This window comes from Xyrauchen texanus, chromosome 31 (genome assembly GCF_025860055.1).
Source record: "Xyrauchen texanus isolate HMW12.3.18 chromosome 31, RBS_HiC_50CHRs, whole genome shotgun sequence".
Taxonomy (NCBI): Eukaryota; Metazoa; Chordata; class Actinopteri; order Cypriniformes; family Catostomidae; genus Xyrauchen; species Xyrauchen texanus.
Window position 1 is genome coordinate 14,212,232 of NC_068306.1, and position 25,622 is coordinate 14,237,853.

Genomic DNA, 25,622 nt, shown 5'->3' on the forward strand with positions numbered 1-25,622 from the left:
AAATGTCAACAGTTTTCACTGACTAAAACTACATTAAAAAGCCCAGTAAACAAAGCACAATTACAGATGTGTTTGCGAGTGTCATATGACAAGTCTTCACAGAGATATAAAGAGACATGATGCACCGTTAGCAAAGTAGGATTTCAGAAAACGATCCACACACTGGACAAGAGGTACCAGCGATAAGTAGAACTTTTTAGAAAGAGGATTTGGAAATACCAGTTGGTCATTTAAAAAAAAAAAAACGCAACAACAACAGTTTTAGTGGTTTGAGTGAACCACACTTTTATATCCAGTTTCCTTTTCAAAAGAGTTTATCGAAAGTACATGTTTCATCCTGCTTAAATGTCCCTGTTTGTTTGGACAATCTTATTTTGGTGATCAAGTTGGCCGTAATGCAAAGATATTGTAATTTTTTTTTTAAATGTTTTAATTTGAAAACACAGTGCAATAATAGTTGTTGTTGTTGCTAGTTTGTATGTATGAGTTGAGAAATACACATTTCAGCATTATCAGTAATATATGTGCATTTTCCTTGATAACCAAGCAAGTTGACTCATGATACCATTTGTTTATTATATCGCTATCGCAATATTAGCCTCAATAATCGCAATATGACATTTTCCCCAAATCGTGCAGCCCTAGCTGCAACTAATGATTATTTTTATAATACTGTAGATTAATCTAACGATTATTAGAATGATTATTGCGATATTTAATCATTAGCTCTTCCCCGATTATTCTGCTTGTGTCCCGACTTAAAGGTTGTATTAGGGATGAAATGGTTACTGGTTGTAAACCACAATAAAATTCCCAGACGGTTAGTATCACATAGTGTCACTTTTAATTATCATTAAAACCATGTGCGATTATCGTGATTTGTAAAACTCGTGGCAAATGCTGTCCACACACACCCAGCATGAGTCTGACGCATGGGCGCCACCTGCAACATGGTTATTGTTTTTTTTTACCTTGAAAACATTGCGGAAGGCATTGACAGCGCTCGGGAGAATTTCCTTCCAAGAAGACCAAATCAGAAGTGTGGTCGTATTTTGGATTTTAAAAGAATGCTGAGGGAAAATTAGTAGAAGATGGTAACTCTGTCTGCAGTGCTTGCCAGAGGAAAGTCGCTGCGAAACGGAGCAATGGGTCCAATCTGGCGAGTCATCTTCGTGAACAACCATCCATCACTTTATAGTGCATGCAAGGTGTTAGCTTTTAGCTAGTTGGGGAAAAGTATGAGGAAAAGTAAATAGTCTGACATAATATTTATTTGGGTTGAAATAATTTCTTATCTCGTATTTCTTATCTTGTAAAAACGCAAGCTTCCGCAAAGAAAAAGTTCCTAGCAAGTGCATCACTTTAAGACAAGACAAACGAACAAGAAAACATGATGGTAACAAATACATGAGATATTTAAGTGATGTACATTCATACCACAGATACACGGCTTTTCAAATAATTACGGGGACATGAAATAGTGATTTGAGATTAATGTTTTAAAATTTTACCTGTTCTTTAATTATTTTATAATCCATTGCAAGTCATCTGATTTCATTTTCAATACAATCGATAACTATAACAGAGACGCACGATGGCACCAGTTGTGTTTGTATGAAAGGAGACCATAAGTGACCAGAATCGAGAATTTCAGAGAGCTATGTAATAACATGTTATGTAGTTTAGTCACCCAACCAACATATTTTGATCCTTTAAAATATGTAAGCTAATAATAATTATAATAATGTAACCACACAATACAAAAAAAAAATAATTATTATTATACTTCATTTGCTATTCTTTGTTTACTAATTTTATTATATAACCTGTTTAAATGATTTCAGTGTGTGTATCAGTACCTTTTTTGTAGATTTTCAGCACATTTTAACAATAACGTGATAATACTGATAACTTATAGTTTTGGTCACTATAAGCGTAATATGAAAATTTCATACCGTTACATCTCTAGGTTGTATTAAATATGCTTACTAACAATAAAGAGGAAAAAATTCATCTTTTAAAAATACCTCAATGACATTCACTGAATTAAAGGGGGAAAAAAATACTTTTTAATTCAGTAATAAAATTCACTGCAGAAAAATCCTATTGTTATCAAGTGTTTTTGTCTTATTTTCCATTTAAAAATGTCTAAAATCCTTAAACAAGATACATTTAATTGAGAAGCAACATATAAGATCTTTAGGCTTGCTTTAAGAGAATGTATCTTAAATATACAGTAAGTGTATTTTGTATTTTTAACTTTTTTATACTTCTGCAAGTGCAGTAAAGTCAAAATATACTTATATTCAAGATCTATTCTCTAAAAGCAAGTCTAAATATCTTACATGCTGCTTCTCAGGTGAATGTATATATATATTTTTTTTTTAAAAAAGGATTTTTAGATATTTTAAAATATATATATTTTTAATATTATATTAAACATTCTCAGATAACAGTGTAGTTGTTACTTCTGCAGTATAGTTGGTAAAAAAAAGTTCGTTGTTTTAAGAGTTTTACATATTTATATTGGAAAACAAGCCAAAACAAATCAAAAACATATTTTGTTGCAGTGTATATGTGACGAAATCTACCCTCTCTTACCTTTCTGTTCACTTCAATCCATCTTTAACTCACTAAAAACATACTCTCTCATATTAATAAAGCTGCATATTGCCAATATTCTTCACGATAAGAAATGCACAGTGACATATATTATGATTCAGTAAGTCTTCAGCCAGTACATTATAATATAGTTTCAGCAAGCGTGCATGCTCAAGGGAAAAGCTTTCCCGCGACAGAGTGTGCATCAGCCGGGTGCAGTTTCAATCTCTCCCCCTTAGATCGGGACATTCGCTCAACTCATAGAAGAGTTGCTGAACGCACAGAAGATGCCTGTTTCAGAGTTTGTAGTTATTTACATGATCTGCTTCTGTAATATTTTAACTTTAATTAAACGATAATGCATTAAATGTAACCGCATTTAAGATGTAACGTCATATCCTTTAAAGACGCTCGACACGCAGGTTTTGCTTCAGTGGAGTGGCAGCTCCAGCTCCACTTATCCCACAACAAGAGTGCTTCTGTAGTTACTTTGTATTTCTGCATTGTAATTCCCTCATACTTTGTGATCGGACATCAGCTGAAGCTGTATGGAATGTTTGTATCTGGACTGTGAGCTGTGTAATTCTCCTCTCCTAATTCAGTGGTGGTGTAGTGGGCTAAAGCACACATCTGTTAATCAGAAGGTCACTGGTTTGAGCCCCACGGCCACCACCATTGTGTCCTTGAGTCACTTAACTCCAGGTTGCTCCGGGGAGATTGTCCCTGTAATAAGTGCACTGTAAGTCGCTTTGGATAAAAGCGTCTGCCAAATGCATAAATGTAAATGTAAATCTCATGTTACTTTAAATTAGATCAAATGACTATTCAACAACAGAAATTCTTGTCGACAATTTTTTTATTGTCGACTAATCGTTTCAGCCCTAATGTCAAGCAAAGATGCACCAGTTTGAAGGTAGGCCATAAAGTACATCCACAGGTGTACCTCCAATTCAGTACACCTCCTATCAGAATACTTATGTACATGTGATTTTTGTTTTTTATTTTTAATAAATTTGTCATGTTGTCATTATGGGATATTGTTTGGAGAATTTTGAGGAAAATATTGAATTAATAAATTTTGGAATAAGGCTGTAACATTAACAAAATGTGGAAAAAGTGAAGCGCTGTGAATACGTTCCGGATGCACTGTATATAGCCTAGCTGAAAATGGCTGGCAAAGGGGTGTGCATGTGTGTTGTGTGTGAGAGGTTTTTGTGGCCTGAGGGCTGTTGAAATATCAGGGGAATAGGTCACATTCAATTTGTGCTACTGAATGGCAGCTTTTGTTAAATCCACCCTGAATTTATTGATTTTTTCCCAGCATCTCATGCCACAATGATGACCGAAAGCAAATTTTTTTTTTGTTCTTGTAGGATGACACATGCTGCATTCTCCCTTCTCCACCTCATCTCGCTCAAACCCTTTCTCTCACTTTAGCTGTTTTCTGGTGATCTGTCCGCTGTCATGGGTTGTAGTAATGTAAGCATGGCACAGTACAGTATTTGTTTGTCATTTTTTTATTTCTTTCATATACTTTGCTCTTTATTATAGGCTGTAGCACTGTAACATGCTCTTTCGCTGCTGTCATTAGCTTTGCTTTCTAGTGGTTAAGTGCTTGTGTGTGCACATCACATGTGCCTCACTTTCATCTCTTTGATCTTGAGGAGTGATCCAATTGATTTTGCTTGCATTTACGCGCTCCCAATGCCATTGATTCACTGTACAGTGTGTGTTTTTGTGTGGTAGTAAGTGCACATCTGGTAGGTGGTGGTTTAAAGACGGTGCAGCACTGCAACGGTTTGGTAGCACCACCTCCCCCAACCTCCCTCCACCTCTACTTCAGCCCCAGACCCCCCATCATGCACACTGAGGTCTTTACACATAATTTTAGTACACACGCTCCACTCTTGTTTGACAGTCCTAGCTCTGCTGACGGTGGTTCGTTATCCTCATTTTAATGGAGAGGCATTTCATCTCATAGAAAGTTTGCTTTCACTAGCAGGTGGATGAGAGGGAAACATGTGAAATACATGTATAGGGAATTGTAATAAACTTTGTCAATATAAAAAAGCTAAATTGATCACAGGGCTCAACAATAAGGATTTTTTTCGGCTGGCCCAGTCGCAGGTTTGACCAGCCACATCTATGTTAGCCCGCAAGATAACTTCAAACTGAATTTGGATTTAATAAGAATTGTAAAATTTTGTCATTTTGTTTGTTTTCAAAGGAACTATAATTTTCATGAATTAGAATTAGTTATATCATAATAATGAGAATTTTCATTAGTATAGAATTTGGTATTTCTTATAAGATTCTATGTTTTACGTATTTAATTCAGAATGGAACATTTTTGTAATTTCGTTTTTGTTGTCATAGAATCAAGATATGTTTGTAAGGATGGAATTTCCTAAGAATGAGAATTCACTATAGGGGCAGATGCTTGTGAGTCTGGGTCAGATCTGCTGTCTCCACTGGTGGAGTCTCATGGTGGAGGTCGTCTCTAAGGCATCTTTGAGGCAGCTGTTTGGGAGTTGTTGTTTTTTTTTTGTTTTTTAACCTTCTCTCACTTCTGTCATAGGAGGGGTTGCTCATTTATACAAAATCACCAGTCAAGTTGACTTTGCCATTGTATTCCCAGATCTCACAATCTGTCTGTTACCAAGATCATACACCACATACAAATAGACACAGATACATACACGCTGCTCAGCATAAGTGTTGTATACCTTGAAGAATGGTTGAAAAATTATAGCGAAAGTGATAGAATACAGTAGCAAGATGTTTTTGGGAGATTAGGCATGTAATGTTAGGGGTAATAGAGAGAGCGTGAAAGAGAGGTTGAAAGAGATGCAGATATGTTAATTGAGGCTAGCTGTTGTTTTTTTTGCTAGCCTTGTATTAAATAACAAATTTTTTGAAGGTGGCAGTTCTCAGTCTGCCGTGAATTCTGTAGAAGCCCCATCCGGAATTCTCAATTATAGTGAAGCGTAAAACCAAGAGAACAGCATTAATCCTTCAATCCTTATGCCTCGTCTCACAGGTCAGCTGAGAGTTTTTTTCATAAATGTGCTCTTTAAATCTAAATTGTATAAATTAGCTCTTCCCAAAGGAGAAGCGGGAGGAAAGATCTTGTCTCCAGAGCAGCTGGAGGATGTAATGATGTGTTACAGTGGGACGTATCTTTTACATCTCGCAGTGCTTTGTCGTTTTGATAGCGAAGAACCACATTAATGTGACATGAAGGATGAACGATGAATGAACCATGTGTTGCTCCAAAAAACTAACAAGATAATTCACAGAGGGAAAGAGAGAAAGATGTGGAAGAAAAGATGTCCCTCAATATATATACTTTGTGTGTAGTTTGTAGGTAAATGTGAAGCACTCCTGCTGTCACCAACTGTATCTACAGTATGTTATACCCAGAATACGTAACTATCCTTCCCTTAGGAAATTAGATTAAAGAAGAGCAATTGGATACTATTGCTTATAGGGATAATTCACCCCAAAATGAAACTTTTCCTCATTTACTCCTTACTACCTACTTCTGTTTGAACCCCATATGATTTTCTTTATTGTGTGAAACACAAAGAAGGTGAATTTTAGGAGAAACATCTGAGACAAAGTTGATTCTAACAAAAAGAATATTATTGGGAAATCTTGAGCAATTATTTCTGCCCGATTTCATGAATTTTACTAAGAATTACCATGGCAGCATTTTTGCAAACCAAAATTACATGTTTTATTAAACATTTGGTTGCAGTTTCCCAGTGAAATGTCCAACAGCAAGTGAAGTGATGTTGTAATTAGACTAGGTTTGTAAGGTGAATTTTATATGGATATTTTAATGAGTAAAACCTACCTCCCTAACGTAAAACCTTTAGCCTAAACTTAACAGATAGTGTTCTAAAAGATAAATAAGAGATGACCAAAGCAGCCATCCTTACGCTTTCCAACACCTAAACCTAATTGATAGTGTTTTAAAAGCAAATTCGACATGAAAAGCACATTTTCTGAAGCAACCACTTAATTTCGTGTCACTTCTATGACACTTTGGTCTTGTGTGTCCACTTGTGTGCTAGGCTCGAACCATGGTCTTTCAAGTTCAAAATCCTACACTCTATCAAGTGAGCTACCATGCAAGCTAATCGCAATACAGTCTATAAAACCAGCATTCAAATGTATTGCTTTTCAAATGATGTGATGGGAGTAAAAGTGTGTATCAAAGTATCATTACATAACAGTGTGTGAGTAATATTGTAAAAATAAGTGTTCATAAAATCATAATCAGCCATTGTACTCATGATTTATGTGACAGTGAATAAAATGCACAGTTGTTGTAGCGCCTCTAGTATTAGTTTCACCAGAAAACAGCAGAAAAGCATTGAGGGCGGCACGTAAAAGTCAGTTTGCAAAAATTTTGTTATAGTAACATTCATTTTATAAGATTAATTTGAATAAACTTTTCTCTCTTGGCTGTTTAGACAGTTTAAACAGTATGTGGGTAACCCTGCTTCAAATAATGTAAATTGACACAAAAGGCTAAAGAAGCTTTTGTAGGGGTCTTTTAAAAGATTCACTCCCCTGGTCAGTTGCCACAGAGCTCTCCATGTTCAAGGCCTCATTGTGAACAAAACAACAAAATCAGTGTGGTTTGAAGTGCCTCTCTTTAGTTCTAGGAAATATCACTGTAGTAATTTGGATAATCTTAGCTTTAATACCACATAATCGTTAGTACACAGTGAAACGAGACAACGTTCCTCCAGGACCATGGTGCTACATAAAACAACATAGGGCAAACACAGAACCACATGAGACTACACAGACTAAATAACATACCTATATAAAGTGCACGTGCAAACGTTTGCAAAAAGTATGGGACAGTACAAGAAATTTCTGACAATGAACAGGACAATAGGCACAGTGAAAGACAGTGCAGCGCCGACCAGTACACAGTAGTGCAAAAAGATGACAGTTTCTAAAAATTCCAAATGTAAACATAACACTATGAGATGGTGTTCTATGCACATAGCAGTTATTAAGGTAGCAGCCAGGTATAAAGTGACCATAATTAAAGTGCAAGTCCGGACACGCGTGTGCGTGTGTCAGTCCAGTCTCTGAGTATTGAGGAGTTTGATGGCTTGGGGGAAGAAGCTGTTACACAGTCTGGCCGTGAGGGCCCAAATGCTTCGGTACCTTTTGCCAGATGGCAGCAGGGTGAAGAGTTTGTGTGTGGGGTCATCCACAATGCTGGTTGCTTTGCGGATGCTGTGTTTGTGTAAATGTCTTTGATGGAGGGACGAGAGATCCTGTTGATCTTCTCAGCTGTCCTCACTATCCTCTACAGGGCTTTGCAGTTCAAAACGGTGCAAGTCCCAAACCAGGCAGTGATGCAGCTGCTCAGGATGCTCTCAATAGTCCCGCTATAGAATGTAGTGAGGATGGGGGGTGGGAGATGTGCTTTCCTCAGCCTTCGAAGAAAGTAGAAATGCTGCTGGGCTTTCTTGGTAATGGAGCTGGTGTTGAGGGACCAGATGAGGTTCTCCGCCAGGTGAACACCAAGGAATTTGGTGCTCTTGACGATCTCCACAGAGGAGCCGTCGATGTTCAGCGGAGAGCGGTCACTCTGTGCTGTCCTAAAGTCAACCATCTCTTTTGTTTTGTCCACATTCAGAGACAGGTTGTTGGCTCTACACCAGACTGTTAGCCACTGCACTTCCTCTCTGTATGCTGACTCGTCGTTCTTGAAAATGAGACCCACCACGGTCTTGTCATCTGGGAACTTAATGATGTGGTTCGAGCTTTGCATTGCTGCACAGTCGTGAGTCAGCAGAGTGAACAGCAGTGGACAGAGCACACAGCCCTGGGGGGGCCCCAGTGCTCAGTGTGGTGGTGGTGGTGGTGGTGGAGGAGATGCTGTTCCCGATCCGGACTGACTGAGGTCTCCCAGTCAGGACGTCCAGGATCCAGTTGCAGAGGGAGGTGTCCAGGCCCAGTAGGTTCAGCTTTCCAATCAGGTGCTGAGGAATTATTGTGTTGAATGCTGAGCTGAAGTCTATGAACAGCATTCGAACGAATGAGTCCTTTTTATCTAGGTGGGTGAGGGCCAGATGGAGGGTGGTGGTGATTGGCGTCATCTGTTGAATGTTGAGACGATACGCAAACTGCAGTGGGTCTAGTGAGGGAGGCTGCTGGGTCTTAATGTGCCTCATGACGAGCCTCTCGAAGCATCAGTAATACTGTTTAGTATCAGTTAAATGCTGAATATTGTAATACTGCCAGTCAATTAGGGGCAGGTTGTAAAACAAGAAGCAAAAATAAACAGCGGCAGCGGTGTTACGTCGTAGTCGGCTATACAGGTTCAGGGAGACTTTCAGCGGTGGAAAACCAGACTTTTAAATATATAAAATTTAGTAACTGCAACGACTGTAATTGTTCGGTTGAAGAGGGTACCAAACTGCGAATCCTGAACAGAACAGTTTGGTGAATACATGTGTACATTAGCTTCCACTCAGCTGACAAGCTATAAAAGTAGCTACGTGGTTAGCTAGTTAGCTATAAGCTCATTGTCATGGAGAGTAAAAGATGGACGTTGTTTAGATACTTTCCAGTATTGCGTCTCACCAACTAGGTAACAACTTGGCATGAAATCAACACTCCGCAGACCAAAAAGACACTTTCAATCTGCTACGTTACTGACTGCACTGACAAACTATAGCTGGCTAACAGCAAACAGATGTAATAAACATGAGTGACATGGTTGTCAGGGACAGGGTTTACATTTATATTAGTTATGTTGAAAAGGGAAAATGATGGGGTCATTGTTTATTAACTTTCCAGTATGTATTTCACAAACTAGTCGGCAACTAACTGTGAAGACACCGCTTAAATCTGCACTGATTGCAGAACCACTGTCAGCTCAGCTCTGTAAACAATGGAGTCGGAGCACACTCTGCTGCACAAACTATGTTATGACACCAATTCTAAATCACCCCAATCATTGTTTTCTGCATTATCTGTTCTGAAAAAAGTTTTCATATCTGTGCATATCGGAAAACATATACGCTGATAACAATATATCTGTGAAAGGCTAATATCGGCCAAAAATATCGGCCAACCGATAAGTCAGTCGGGCACTAATTTTATATTGCAACCCTCTACAAACAAGTTGGAGAAAAAATTGCCATTGGCTAGTACATTTTCGTTTTTATTCGCCAGATTTTGACGACACGTAAACAGAAAAGGGGGCATATTCACATATAAAATATTCATATGCAGTATAAGACTACATGTGATTTATAGTATGCAATGATTGTACATTTTAATGAATATTATGCTTTTCATAATTTTAATCACCTTTTAGTTTTTTAAAGTACAAATTTCACATTTTGTTAAAATTACAAATTAAATTGCATGTATAATAATGAAACAAGCAGTTTTTCTTCCAACAGATGTACAACAGGCACGTTATTGGTCTTACATTGCAGGATGGACGTAAGCCATACAAAACCAGAGTCATTCAGACTTGTGGGTTAGTTCTTTTGACCTGGGCCTCAATGCTCTAGCAACCACCCACAACACACTAACCTCACGGCTGTGACTTTTGCATGGATAAGCAGTGTACCCATCTTGTTGTTTAATGTTGAAACTACTCCTAAATAAATATTTACTTGTTTACACTACTATGTAATTAAGCAGGTTTCTCTGGTTATGCTCTTTTATTACAAAAAAATCTAAAGTTCTTACAAATTAGCTGCAAATTTGCTGCAAACTTGCAATAGTTTTCCCACTAATTACGATTTGCTGCAAAAAAAACAGAAATTTGCAGTTCTTAATCGGTAATGGTGAATATGCAGCAAACCTTTGGCGACAAATGTGTGCCACAAAGATAATTTGCATGTGACAATAATGAATGGTGAATTTGCTGTAAATTTTGCAGCATGTTGCCAGAACTCTCGATTTTTGTAAGGGTTGGCCTGGTTGCTGATAATTGTTCACTCGTCTCAAAGATTTTGATGGATGTCGAATTTGTAGGGAGTTGCAAAGTATCAAAGTCATGCATTAGTAGTATCTGCTGTGAGAAGTAGGCTCCTGTGCTTGGAGTGATCAAACAGTTGGCAGGAAGTCGCCTCTCTGGGCCTCAGTCCTTATGCCATGCGGTTCTGTGGTATATATAAACCATGTGGAGTTTGTAAGTCTGACGTGAGTGCAAATTGTGTAAAGCTGAAATCAGTTGTGACATAATCACAGTTGATATCATCCAGGGTTCCTGCTGAGCCATGCAGCCAACTTCTTGAAATGTTCAGCATGCTCTCGCTCTCTCTCTCTCTCTCTCTCTCTCTCTCTCTCTCTCTCTCTCTCTCTCTCTCTCAACTGGAGTAAAATGTTATCATTCAACTAAATTGGAAAACAGAGTAACCATTTGGAAGGGTGCTAGATAAGACAGTCCCTGTTCTGCTTTCTTTTATAAGACCCATCTGGGATTTTCCTCTGAGTTAACCGAATTAGTCATGATTCAATCAAAGGGAAGTATTTTTGCGGACTTCAATTTCTCTCAGGTGTCTCTTGTCTGCAACAGTGCCTCCCTCCACAAGAAAACATATAACACACATCTCTCTTTATTTACAGTACATAACAGGATAGGCAGGGTTGCAAGCACTTTTCTGTAATGCAGAAGTCAGTTCAGCCAGACAGCTTTTAAATGACTAAATGAAACTAGATAAGCTGGGTTTCCATCCATGTATTTGTATGCATATTTTGGGATAATGCATAAAAACTGCTGGATGGAACCACCAAGATCCAAAATGGGCATAAAAACATATACACTCACTTGAGGTGGATAAATGTTTTATTCTAAAAAAGAAATGCGCTATGATGGAAACATATTCACTGAATTATTAGGAATACAAGATGTGCATCAAGAAAAGTCATGTGACTCGTTCATAACTTGACTAACCAGTGGACCAGTCATCACATCTGAAATATGTTGCTCTGGTCAACTTAAAATAACGTTCCTAGTAAATCCAATGCCTGCATAGAGTTTGCAGAACAAAAAAAGTCTAATATAAAATTGAACTGTACTGAACAGCAGGTTTATTTGAACTTTTTAAAAATATTTTATTATAGGTCAGCACGGGAATGACATTTTGAACATATGGCATGGAAACAGCTTTATTTGGACATTGTTTTTGCGATTTTATGTTTTGTTTTATTTTTTATAAATTCGCAAATTGCACAAATTATTTTCAAAAACTAATTCAATTGAATAACAAATTTCAATCTAATTGAATTGAATAGTCTTGAAGAAAATGTAATTAATACAACTTGCATTTTGTAAGATTTGTACATTTTATTTTGTTAAAGATTAGGCAATTCAATTAGATGGAAATGTGTTTTTCAATTGAAATGGATAAATCTTGAAAATAGGCTAAAATATATTTTTGAGTGTGGATGGAAACCTAGCTGTTGACACATTTTCATCCTGTTCTGATATGCTATGTGTGTAAGTGTGGTCAGAGTAAAGAGAGATAGAGATGGGTAAAGAATGGCAGGATGGAGCAGTGTTGATTGCCGGGTGGTTATCTGTGTTTGGGTGTGTTGTGATTCACTCTTCCCCTTGCCGAGACAAAGGCATATTTACTCACTCTAGGGGGCTTAGATGTGTAAACGAAACAGACCACATTTGGCTGCTTTTCAGTTTTCAACCCAATCATTTCTTGTATTTATTTCTTTACAGATAATGCAGATATGCCAGTGACACATTTTCACCCTCAAAAAAGCAAAGTGCCTCTTTTTACTCCTAGCACATGTTTGGAAAAATTTGGTTTGGGATTATTGGATGTCTAGACTAGAAATGTGCAAAACTTAATATTTTCAATATTGACTAGTCTTAAGGAAGCCCTTTTTAATAAGGCTGGTTTAGTGTCATCTGCCATTAGACTTGATTCTTATAGCTAAATTTATGAACAGATATTCAACAAATAAATAAGCTAAGTAACTATAACCTTTTATTAGACTGAACTGTCTTAGTCCTTAAAAAAAATTCAAAATTCATACTGTGTGAGCAAGGTGTTAGCGGTGCTTGAGTTGGGCAGTTGTATTGGCCGCGTCTCTTCTGTGAGAAAAAGCAGCGCCTCTGCGCAGAAAATAAAGTTATCTATGGGGTCCTATGCCAAATCTTTTCTTAAATAAGGTTGTATAAAGCTCAGGTTATTGCTGCTTCAAGCAAAACAGAGGGCAGTCACTTGCACTTCATCTTTATTAGCACACTTGTTTATGATTGGTAAATGTTGTGTCTAAACTGTACACTTCTATATATATATATACACAGAATGGCAAAAGGACCAGCAGTTTATTCATTCTTTATTTTGAGTTTACTTGCATGCATAGGTTGAATAATTTTGATTAGCTTTAGTGTCTTTTCAATAATCTCCTGATTATTTTAGTGTTGTACTGCACTCAGAGCCGTTGAGCTAAGTGTGAGCTGCGTGGCAAAAATAGGCTCCGTGCCAAAACTATCCACTCACTGCCGCTTCTTGGATGCTTCACCTTGCAACTCACGCTTGCAGTGTAAATGGTGTCATCTGTTAATATGGGTGCTGCAACAGAAATGTGCAGCTCACGCCTCGCTCACGGAGGATGTGTGAACCCGGCATTATAATGGAATTGTTGCTTACATCAACGGATTTGTAGTATGACTGTAATTGTCATAAACATTATTGTTGAATGTGGTAGATTTGTTACAAAAGCCAATCCTAAATTAATTCCCTTTAAAACAAAAGCAAAATAATTAATTAAATCTAGATAAACTAGTTGACCTCACAAATTGACTAGTTGATCATCCCAAACCATTCAGAATTCAGATTTATTTCTATTAGCATTACAATGGGCAATTCTCAAATACACGAATGCTTGTTTAATTGTATTTTTTTGCTTTATATATTTTACATTTAGGCTTTTTTTCAATTTCAAGGAGGGTTCAGGAAATTTTCTGATGAGAAATGAGTCTGATTCACACATTGCCTGCATGAGCACCACAGCCCAGTGTCTTGGTTGCAACCTGACTGTCTCTTTATCAGTGGAGGAAAAGTCTCCAAAAGCAAATACCAGCTTACACAGACTGTATTCCTTTGTTATTTTATGCGCTTAAAATGACACCACTCATCAAATTAGCTTCTATATGTGATACCCATTTGATTCAGTCATAGCCTGGGGTGCTTAACTCATAATTTCTGTTTAATTTTCACCTCCCCCTTTCCATTTTTTTCATATTAATTTATTTTTTTGTGTGCTTTTGATGGGTGGGGGTATTAAATTGCCTGAAAATTGGTTATTTAGGGAAACAAAGAGAAGTGAATAGTGACTTCTTTATCCTTGATCTGTCTTTCCCAGTTTTCCCCTTCCAAGAGGCTGGGCACACACGAGTTCTATCACACTTTTATTTCCAGACTTTATTGAAACCTATGACACATGGGAGGAGGAGGGCGTGTCTCTAATTTATCTAGCAGATGCAGATATCTGAACATCTCAACCGACATTACTACCCTCACCTCTCCTCCAGAACAGCCCTGAGAGAGATCCTAGCACTCACTGAAACTGGCAGTCTGATATCATGAAAATTATGTGACACTGACGACATTTTTGCAAAATGAAATTATCTGGTTCCTTATACATATCGCGTCAGTTCCAACGTGAAATGTTCACTATGTGGTGCTAAAAGAGAGTTAAATGTGTTCTCCTAAATAGATGATGTTTTTAAGGTTAATTCTCCATCTAAATTTAAATCAACAAAACCGACCTATCGACCTTAAACCTAAACCACCATGTCATAAAAAGCAAATGTCTGTAAAAACCATTTGCTGATACAAACACGTCATTTTATGGTACTTCACTGACACTTTCGGCTCACATGTCCACTTGTGTGCTCTTCAGGACTCGTAACCCAATAATTTGCAGTGCAAGTGCAGCGCTCTATTAGTTCAGTTACTGTGCAATTTGATCGAGTTGTAAGAAGCTTGAAAATGTAGTTGGTTATGTAATTCAATCACCATTATAGACTTATATCTTCAATGGGATACACTGCAGTTTAAAGTGTTTTTGGATCGTTCCGCAGACAAAACATTGATAAAATATCTGTCCAAGAACATTTTGTTTACAAAGAACTCCAGACTCCAAAATCAGATATGATCTAAGAGCTTTTTACAGGTTTATACCGTTTGCGCCATTGAAGAGATGGTATGTCTATCCCTCACAGCCTCATTGTCAATCCCATTCAAAATCAAAGATGGCGCTAACGGGAATAAGGTCTATTCCTTTCACAAATTCCTCCCATCCCTCTTTTCTTTTGAACCCAAATGGTAGGATTATCTGAAGGCCTTTGGCAAGGTACCGACATTAGGCACACATGCTGATACGATTTTGGCATGTTTGCAGCAGCTCATCTACCAGACTTCCTCCCTTTTACATAAACTCTTCTGGCCACTGAGGGATGCTCTGCTGTTGGTTTCAATCGGCTCTTTTCCTGCAGGGAATAACCCCGTTTTAACACACCAGAAAAGGAGATACTGGGATTAATTCCCCATAAATTGTCAGGAATTCACAGGATGCTTGGACGGCTAATCATCAAAAGTTTTTGCGGTTGACTGTACAAACGTGTCTAGGTTTCTGTAAGGAATGGAAGTGCTTCTTGAATTCAAGAATTGTTTATAATGATGATGATGCTTCCAGATGTTAATGGCATGCTGCTCCTTCAGCCAAAGAACAGCGGACATCTGCAGGAAGCCATGGGAAAGTAGGAGAGTTAGAGTGGAGGAAATATATGAAGAAGAGAGAGAGAGTGGGAGAACGAGAGCTAATGGGATTACAAAGCAGCGTGACTCAGTCAGTTAGTGCTGTATCACACACGTATGGCATTATACACCCAAACGTACACTATATATAAACAATCAAGGTCATTCTGCAGATATATGTGACCATGTTTACAGTAACTTAAACATGCATATGGTTAGTTGATGCATGATGGTTCAATAAACTTTGTTTTTACTCAACATCAACATATTAGGTTAAAGTTTATATGAAAGTATAATGAAATGTTTATATAATTTTAAATGGTTCTGCTGTGACCAATACATTTTTGTAAGTACAAATGTTCCATGAAGTCTCTAAAATGAGTCATTAAGATCTGCTTGCATAGTAATTCTAAAAGAAATATCAAAATGCTTTTTTAAATGGTTTGAGATGGAGTATATGCAGCATTTATTTCCGTATGCTGCTTGACAGATAAGCATTCCCAGAAAATCCACAACAGATGGTGTGAATTTTTTTTGCTCACACCTCTGTGTTAGTAGGGAGTTTGAATTTGTTTGTGGCAGGAAATCTGATTATTCCATAGTGAAGTTCAATTTAATTTATACTCCGTTGTCTACACAGGCCGTACACTTGCTATCCAAACTACTATATGGCTATGTTCACACAGGCAGAAAAAATCAGATGCTGTCACTGAAATCCGTTTAGATTTTTTTTTTGTCTGAACAGGACTATTTTTACAAGCCTCATCCAAACCACATTTGTAGGTGGTTTGGAATAAGTTTAAAATCAGATTTTTCTTAATGCGTCTTTAATACGGAACACAAAACCTTCAATATGGGATGTTTTGCTCTCTGCTAAAATACAGGACCCCAACATAAAAGGAGTCCCATATGGGATGTCATAATTTCGGCCAAAATACAGGACGTCCCTGCTAAAATGTGCAGCAACAACACTAGCAGCAACAAATATTGCATATGCCACCTCTCCCATTTTAAGCCATTATCTGTGAAGACAGTTCATATTTGGATACTGCCAAACTCCATCGCTAAAATTACATGCATGGTGAATACACGCAAGTTTGCGGTGTTACTATGACAACTAATGTGGACATGATAGCATACATGACTGTGGTCTGAACAGAAAAAATCTGATTTGGCCACATATAACTTACAGTTTGAACAGTCACTTTTAGGAAAAAATTTATTTTTCCTGCAGTGTGAACAAAAAGCCTATGTGTATTTACATTTACATTTATGCATTTGGCAGATGCTTTTATCCAAAGCGACTTACAGAGCACTTATTACAGGGACAATCCCCCCGGAGCAACCTGGAGTTAAGTGCCTTGCTCAAGGACACAATGGTGGCGGTTGTGGGGCTCGAACCAGCATCCTTCTGATTACCAGATTACCAATTATGTGCTTAGACCACTACACCACCACCACTCCGTCATCAGGTTCCATGGATGTAAATATTAGAGTAGCTTGTGAATAGTAAAATGCCTTCATTGGCTGTGCAATTTAGTTTTCCACAACAACTTGCATTAGCTGTAGACTGACATGCATCGATCTAATCACCCATACACTGTGTTGTGGAACAAACACTAGCAGTTTTACCGTGGCAACATTAAGCCAGGTTTACGTTTTTCCACCAGTCTAAAAAGAAAACAATTCCCAAACGAATTGAGGGTTTCATTAGCAATAACTTGGAATTGTCTGTCCTTCAAAACTGGCAAGTGTTTTTTGTCACCTTTTAGTAAAAGAAGTTTTGTTTGATAATTTCATGTTTCATATTTATCCCAGAGGGTTGCAGATGTGCATGTCTTATATGAGGCCCAACGGTAAGTATTAACTGAGAGCTTTGAGTTGAAGAAATGTAAGATCGTTCAGTGAGGCTTTCAGCAACCTAATGACCAAACCAGTCCGGGAAGAGGAATCTTTGGGTTCCTGTCTTTCACTTATGTTCTTTCTATGGAGGGGGAAACTCTTTAAACCTTGACTTAATCCATCATCTTAATGTCTGCAGAAATTTCTTGCCTATCTAAATTAATACCAAGAAATAAGTCCCACACCAGAGACATAATCTCATTGTAGCTCAGTAGGCTAACCTTAGTCAACTGCTTTAACCCAAATCATTTGAACACTGTGCGTTTGAAACCTGATGACAACATCAGTTAGAAATTGGCCAGTAAACAAAAGTAACATAGTGCTGTTCTCTATTTTTCTAAATAATCTGGTATCAATCATTTATATCAGTACAAATCACTACAGAGGAAGCAGACTTCGAAAGAATGCTAGATGCAATGCATTCTGTGATGAAATTCTTCCACATTGTTTTGTCGACTGTTTTTAAGGAAGATTTCATCCCTCTTTTTCCTGATGTTTGGTCACAGATGGTCCGTTTATGGGCACTCCTCCCAATTACGGTTACGATGCTGACCGGGTGGAGGAGCAGCGACGACACCATGACATCCTACCCTACATCGATGACTCCCCCTCCTCCTCCCCTCACCTCAGCTCTAAGAGCCGCAGCAGTCGAGACACCCTCTCTTCTGGCTCAATTGAGTCCTCCAAGTCTGTAAGTTTTCATCACAAAAGCCAATCAACCTTCTAAGCAGATAATACATTTTTTTTGTTGATTTTGGTTGGCATGAATGAATAATTTAGAGTTTTACTTGATATTAACTGTAACACTTTATAATAACATTCTCTTATAATATTAACAGATACTATTAAATTATATAATAGGTTTAGAAATGAATGTAAAAATGAATTTTTAAATGTAAGAATATTTTTTAAAGAAAATCCTATATGATTTATATTTTTGCCCACATACTGTATATGCAAGAAATTCATGGACACCCGGGTGAAAATAGGAATCCATTCCATTATAAAAAGATATTTAATGCATATTATAAAGCATTTTACTAGTAAACGCTAATGTATTTATATCCTCAGTGGTACTCGTTATATAATCTGTGAAATGTGAACATTTTCAAACCTTACATGTTACAAAAATGCTGTGCGAATTACAATTCTAATAGAACCTTTAGTGCTTAGCACTGCTTAGTAAATATCATAAACATTAGCAAAGTGCAGAAAAACACGTATCTCGCATTGCACATAGTCAATGCATGATCGAAATGAATGCTTTATAGATGACACTGTTATCAACCATGGTATAAATTATGATGGCTTATATTTCAGAGCTTTAGTAAAAGCATCATCATCATAATACCTACATAGTAGCCATACCAATTCACTGATTCTAAAACAGAGCTTTCTCGCTTTACTGACACAGCCATTGTCTGTCAAAATTGATTGATATCTCTCCCTCACCAATACGATGCCCAGAGGCAAGGAGTTTTTTTATTGCTCTTGCCAGGATTTTGAGTGACCTTTTGACCCCTGTGTTTTGCTCCCACATAGATTTTAATCAACACAGAGTAGATACTCACCTGCAGCCTACACTCATGCATCCTCCCTCCAGTAACACCTACTTGCTCAAAACATGTTTACCCAACATAAACACAGCAGAATTTGTAATATGGACAGATTCAGAGAAGGTTTTGCGGTGTAAACATCTTGCATTGAGCTGCAGGTAAACCTGAGGTCACTGAATTAACATTACAGAGACATGAGCCCACAGTAACAAAACCCAATGTATAGATTGGCACCCTTTATTGATTTACTTATTAATTAGTAGTTTAAGTAGGTGTTATATACCGTTTCAGACACCTTTCCTTACCTTGTTTAGCCTCAAACAATAGACCAGATAAGATTTTAATGAGAAAGATATTATTCTATGAGTCACCTTGTGTCTGCAAATTTATGAAGAGTCATACTGGCCATGGCTGGCTCTCACACACACACACATTAGCCGTTTCTCAATAGGAGACACTTAGGTAATGATCCAGGTTTTTCTCAATAAGCAATTAGGGTGAAGATGCAACATTACAAAGATAATACAGTTATATTTATTATATTCAATTCAGTTTTTGTTGTTAATTAGGAAGCATTTCAGAGTACAATACAATAAGAGAAAAGTGGGGCAACTTCCCATACTGTAGCTTATTTCATAACTTTATCCTCCCTAATACCATTTCATTTGTCTTTATAATGTAAAGTACACATGCTAAATGCATTACTGAATAAAATAATTTGTAGTATTAAAAAAGGTTCTCTATAGGGATACATTAACTCCAGTGTTATTTATAATTATTATTTCTATTTTATTTATTTTTTTGCAGATTGTTTATTAGACATGTTTTTACAGGTATTAATCTTTGATATATGTATACATGCCATAAAATCAATGGACATGGGTAGTCACATTTTGCCCAAAATCTTTTGTGTTTTCCAGTGGACTTTTTTAATAATAGGATCAAATGGGCAGATTCGTTTCATATCAAACCTTAACGGCAAGAGAAACTTAAACGTAGAGTATATTGAAATTGCATTTTTAAACACTATACCTACAGATAATAAAGCATATTGAATTGAAGTTTAAAATCTGAAAAGTATTATTTTCTCTGGCTGCCATTCAGTCTCTTCAAGTTTACCTGGCTTCAGCTTGCTGAATGGCTAGGTCCCTCTTAGTCTCTATTGCGCACACGTTGGGTCTCACTCAACCCAAACCGGTGGTTTCGGGCAATGCAAAGAGATATGACAGCTAGCCCGTAGCTCTTGCATGCCTGGTTAACTGCTTGCAAGTGAAGACTCCATTCTCCATTCAGTAAATACACTTCTGTGTTTTCATTGCCCGGACACGTGTCACTTATAATGAATAACCGCACTGCTCCACACAATCGGTTTCTGAGCTAGGATGTGCAGTTAATTCGAGCGTGTATCTCCTGAAATGTAAAATACCAATTTTAGCCACAGAAAGTAGGAAACACGTGTTAGTGACGTTTGTTACTGTCAGGCAACGGTTTCCGTAACCCCGCGCCCAACCTAATCAGAGCCAGTAATGGTGCGTTCAGACCAGAGGCGTCGAGAGCATCAAATAGACCGGAAGTCATTTATTTTCTATGGCAGCTAGCGTCTCTTGGCGGCGAGAAATGGCACAGCGCATCTTGGGTGGTGTGGGCATCAGAGGAAATTTCAAGTGCAGGCAACATTATGATAATGAGCTTTGACCCGGTTCGGCAGCAACCTATTGGAATATAGAAGTGCTCCGCTCTAGTGAAGTCTAGAGAACACAACAGTGTAAACTTTGGTTCCCACCAAACATTAGTTCCGAAGACAAAATGGAGGAGAAACTGATTATTGCCGTGGCGGGTTTTCCCGTAATATATGATCTGTCCCTGTTTGCTTACAGGGATATAAATAATTATAAAAAAAGATGCGTTGGTGTGCCAGGTGAGTTGATAAAGTGGATATTATGGTTTATATAATATAATAATATATTAAAAGATTTGAGGATATACACTACTTGTGATAGGCAAAAAGATACCGGTCAACATGTCTGGATGTTTTGCAGCCCCTTCAAATTTAGTTCACAAAACCAAGCATTCTGAATGAACATTGCCACCTATCTCAACTATGTCAGAGCATCCACGAATCTTCCATTTGTCAATTGTGCTTTGTGTGAATATAAAAATATATTTTTCTCATCCTTATGTTCTCAATAAGTGAGGGTTATTTTTTTAAGTGGCAGAGATGAGCTCAAATCATTCTCTTACACTGAAACAATGACAGGCTTTCGTTAATAAATATATGAATGAATAAAAGAGAGATACAGGGTCTCCCCGGGGAGAGATGTCTAGTGCCCAAGAGTTCATGAATAAGCCCTTGATTTCCACCTTATGCCCTGCTGCAACTTTTAGTAGCAGGATTTACTTTGTCACCAGGTAGGGTTTCAAATAAAATATCAGTTTGTGAGATGTGAGCTGCTTTATCAGAAGAAAAGTATGTTGTGTGGTTTAGAGAACCTCTTTGGGTTAAAGGGATAGTTCACCCAAAACTGTAAGGAGATGTTAGGCAGTATGTTTATCTCCATCACCATTCACGTTCTTTGCATCTTTTTTCCATATAATAAAAGTGAATGGTGTTATGTAGTCTTATACTTTGCAAATGCACAAATATACTTTGTCTCATAATTGTGCATATTAATCTGGGAAAGGAAAAGGTATTTCAAATTAAACCATTATGCACCTCACCTTTTTAAAGTTTGATACAAACTGGTATAGACAGAATTGATAGCAGATTTATGAGGCAGATGGACGTTTATCCTGAAATCTGGACTAGAAAGTCTCATGAGACAATTACAAACATCTGTGGTTTCCACTACCTGTGCTGTGGCCATGGAAACCAACATTTCAGGCCCATTTAGCCCTCATCAGCCCCTACACAAATGCTACAAGGACAAAAAATAGAAATGTCTCGCCTCTGGATGGATTCTAGGTCCATCATGTTATCCTGATACTTTACTCGAGGCTTGCTGGATAGTGTAGTCTCCATGAAAGGCCTTTTTCAGTTTAAAGGTGTTATGAATTTCCCATGATTCTCATGAAGCTAAGACAGTTATTGTAAGGCCAGAGAGCAGCTCAATTGAACCAAGGCCAAATCGCTATTTTATAGCTCGTTCCAACATTGCCAGTTTGTAATTTAAGGTTATATTATTTATTACCATGTAGTTCAGAAGTGTATGAGATCTTTCTCTCTTTGTACAGGCAGAGTTGGACCTGGAGAAGGGCTTGGAAATGCGGAAAAGGGTGTTGTCTGGAATCCTGGCCAGTGAAGAGACCTACCTCAGCCACTTGGAGGTGCTATTACTGGTGAGAGGTCCTCAAGCTTGAATTATTCTAACTGCTAACAGTGTGTGTTTGAATTTGCAGATCTTTAGGATTGAAATTTTGACAAAGGTCTGTTGTATGGGGTAACAAACCAGTGTGAAACTGAGTGATCATGCAACTGTGCTGTTCTATGTTAGTTGGGCTGTAAGAATTATTTAGTTCTCAGCTCAATACGTGGAGCCCATGGAAGGGCTCACATTCTTGTGTCTCTTGACTTAATTCGATTTGTCTAACATTTTAACCCATACAACTAGGCCTTTCTCAAGTCTTTTGAAAGTGGAGAATGTTCATACTTTGTGTCTTTTCTTTGACCTACTAAAACAGGTGTCAAGGCTTTGTTCACGCAGGTAGCAAGAACATGGTTTTGTTTTTTGCATTTCCAACTCAAATCCATCTAGTTTTCTTTAACAAAAATAAAGCACATGGAATCTGATTTTTACAAGCTTTATACAGATGTTGGGATGTGATTATTATGAAATGAAAAAGTATTGTTAATTTTACTTTGTACCCCTTATATATTTCCTTGCACCTGTCCATTTTGTCATTATTGCCATGTGAAACCTGCAAAAACCTCAGTTAGAAGTAACAGTGTTACAAAAATATGCTTGCATATCCAAACATCTAATCCTGCTCCTCTACCTGCTCATTTGTCAGCCCATGAAGCCCCTGAAAGCAGCGGCCACTACTTCCCAGCCTGTCCTGACTGTTCAGCAGATCGAGACAATATTCTTCAAAGTGCCTGAGCTCTATGAGATCCACAAAGAATTCTACGATGGCCTTTTACCCAGAGTGCAACAGTGGAGTCACCACCAACGCGTGGGAGACCTTTTCCAAAAACAAGTATGTAAAATTAAATGCTAAACAAATGAATGTCTAATGCTAAAGTCTACATGTGATCAATATTGAGCCTATTTACTTTCTTAAAACATGTTCTTGTTCTTATTGTGCATTTATCAGTGCACATTATTAAAAAAAAAGGTTGTCTTTTTAATCTTTAACTTGCTGTAAAGATTTTCGTTTTCGATATAACGTCACCAAGCCTCTTATTTTTTTTTCAACTCCTCCCTTCCAATCACCTGCCTCCATTTTGGTTTGTAATGCCCTTTTTCACTATCCAACCAATTCCCATTTGATAGGTTGCCCTTCCTACCCTACATCGATTCTCGTTAAATATCCTGTTTCGCTCAGAAATATGCAGAAAGTTGTTTCATATCTCTGTAATCAGAATCTGCTTCATGTTTTTTATTGAAGAATTTGATCCTGATCAAATCACATTTACTAAAATGTGACTATTCACAGTCTATGAATCATAAATAAACCATTTATGCCCCTAAAGCGACACTACACAGTCACAGAAAGTCTAAACTGAGGGACTCTGTGTAGCGGTCAAAATCCAATCTCAAAGCTGCCTTATTTCACCCAGCCACTTGGACAGATAATACAGTGTGTGCTTTGTTCTTGAAGAGAGGGCTAATAATAGTCTCATTTGAGGATTGTATTCTCCATCTCTTTTTCCCCCCTCTCTTTTCCATTAAGTTCTTTCCTCACGTGACTCTGGTGACTGATAGGTGGGCAGATAAATCCCTCCTCACTTTGTCCATGCAGCATGCACTGGAGTCGTATTCCACATTTATTTATTTATCTTTCCATTTCTCCCTTCATTGTTGCCCTATTCCACTGTCCTGCATTTAATCAACGGAAGCTGTAGTAGCCATGTTGTGTTCTGTTTTCTTCAGACAGTCAAGCAGTAATTTTGACCGGAGGCTATTTGTCATCGATCCTCACACTCTATCCAACGTCGATTAACGAGAATCTGAAGGCAGGAGGCGAGGCAGCGCCTGAGAAAGCAGCCTCCCTAAAAAGACATTCACTCGCAGCGGGAGAGAAAGCAAGATGTATGAAAGAGTGAGATGCTGTATAGAAAGAGTGTCTGCGTGAGAACGTAGCCAGATTCGGTGATAGAAATATCTCCTGCAGTCTTTTCTCCCTTCCTGACAGCTCATGTTGAGTAAGAAAGTGCAACACAAATCAGGAGATGAGTCGCTACGGTGTACCGATAGGTTAATATTCCCTCTCACTTGCCGTAAATGCTTTATGCCTGTCAGTGACATCGTAAGTAAATTCTCTGGAGAGTCTAGATAAATTTCCATCTTTTCAATGCAGATCTGTGACCTACTTAAAATCGTTAACTGCACAGAGCAAAGATACACATTTTCATCTTCAGTTAGGCCTGGCATATGGTCATGTCATCATGAGGAACTGGGTCTAGGCTGAGAGGATGTGTGTACTGCTGTGCTGAAATCTGTCAAGCTGTCTCAACCAGCTGACATATCAACTTTTGATTTTGTGTCTGTGGTGCTTAGATACATCTCAAACTTCTCAATACGGCCTTGTCACACAACATCTCACTTGTACTGACATTTTAAGGTGTGTGTGAGTTATACCTAGTAGTTTAGTTACAGTTTCCTGAATGAGGAGTCCTTGCATTGACAGTACAAAGGTATACAACTGTGAATTTCTTTTTCATTTTCCATTCAGTGCCAAAAAAGAAGATAGAAACAGTTGAGTAATGGTACACTGTTTATGAACATATAGACATTGACCATGATGTTGCGGTAGGCATTTAGAGGAGCATTTAAATATGATGCACAAGACTACACGTAAAACCTTAACTAATGTGACATTAAAATGTGCAATCAATGACTTACATTTATGCATTTGGCAGACGCTTTTATCCAAAGCGACTTACAGTGCACTTATTACAGGGACAGTCCTCCCGGGGCAACCTGGAGATAAGTGCCTTGCTCAAGGACACAATGGTGGTGGCTGTGGGGATTGAACCAGCGACATTCTGATTAACAGTTGTGTGCATTAGCCCACTACGCCACCACCACCTCTCTTATCATACGTACATACATTTAAAGTAATATAAATGCAGTAGATAATCTGTAATTTGTCATGTTTACATTTTGTATTAATGGTGCTAATGCATTAACATGCAATATACAACCACTCTGTTATTGTAATTCATGATGACACTGATACTACTGCAAAGATGGCTGTATAAAAGGGTGTTCATGGACAGAATATAGACAAAAGAAACACCTTTTCTTTCTTTGATTTAATATGAAGTATACTGGTGTATTAACTGGAAGGAGATGGCAAACTTGTAAATAAATGAAGACATTGTAAAGTTACATTTTCTGGCTGTAGGAATGGACGTCCCACCTTCCATTTCAAAGAACCAATCGCCTTTTAGATAGTGGCATTGGCTGTTTATGTACTTTTGAATGGACATTTACTGGACCAGAAAATAAAATGACAGTATTTTAGCATGATTTGAGCTAAAGAAATAAAAACAATAATTAAACCATTGTTTTCTGATTTTGTAATCTTGATCAACAGTTTTGGTCTTTACCCCTTC

At 37.8% G+C, this 25,622-nt stretch overlaps 1 protein-coding gene across 2 annotated transcripts in view; it reads left to right on the forward strand.

Moving 5' to 3' along the window:
- Positions 1–25,622, forward strand: part of bcr (BCR activator of RhoGEF and GTPase) — an 89,989-nt gene that overhangs the window by 37,470 nt on the left and 26,897 nt on the right. Inside the window, exons 1-4 of one of the 2 annotated variants that reach the window (XM_052100231.1) lie at positions 15,424–15,477; positions 17,795–17,979; positions 22,076–22,180; positions 22,853–23,038. In XM_052100231.1, coding sequence (XP_051956191.1) covers positions 17,806–17,979; positions 22,076–22,180; positions 22,853–23,038 — 465 coding nt within the window. In that variant the 5' untranslated portion in view covers positions 15,424–15,477; positions 17,795–17,805. Of the gene's footprint in view, positions 1–15,423; positions 15,478–17,794; positions 17,980–22,075; positions 22,181–22,852; positions 23,039–25,622 lie in introns of those variants that run through there. The other variant, XM_052100230.1, reaches the window with a different exon arrangement.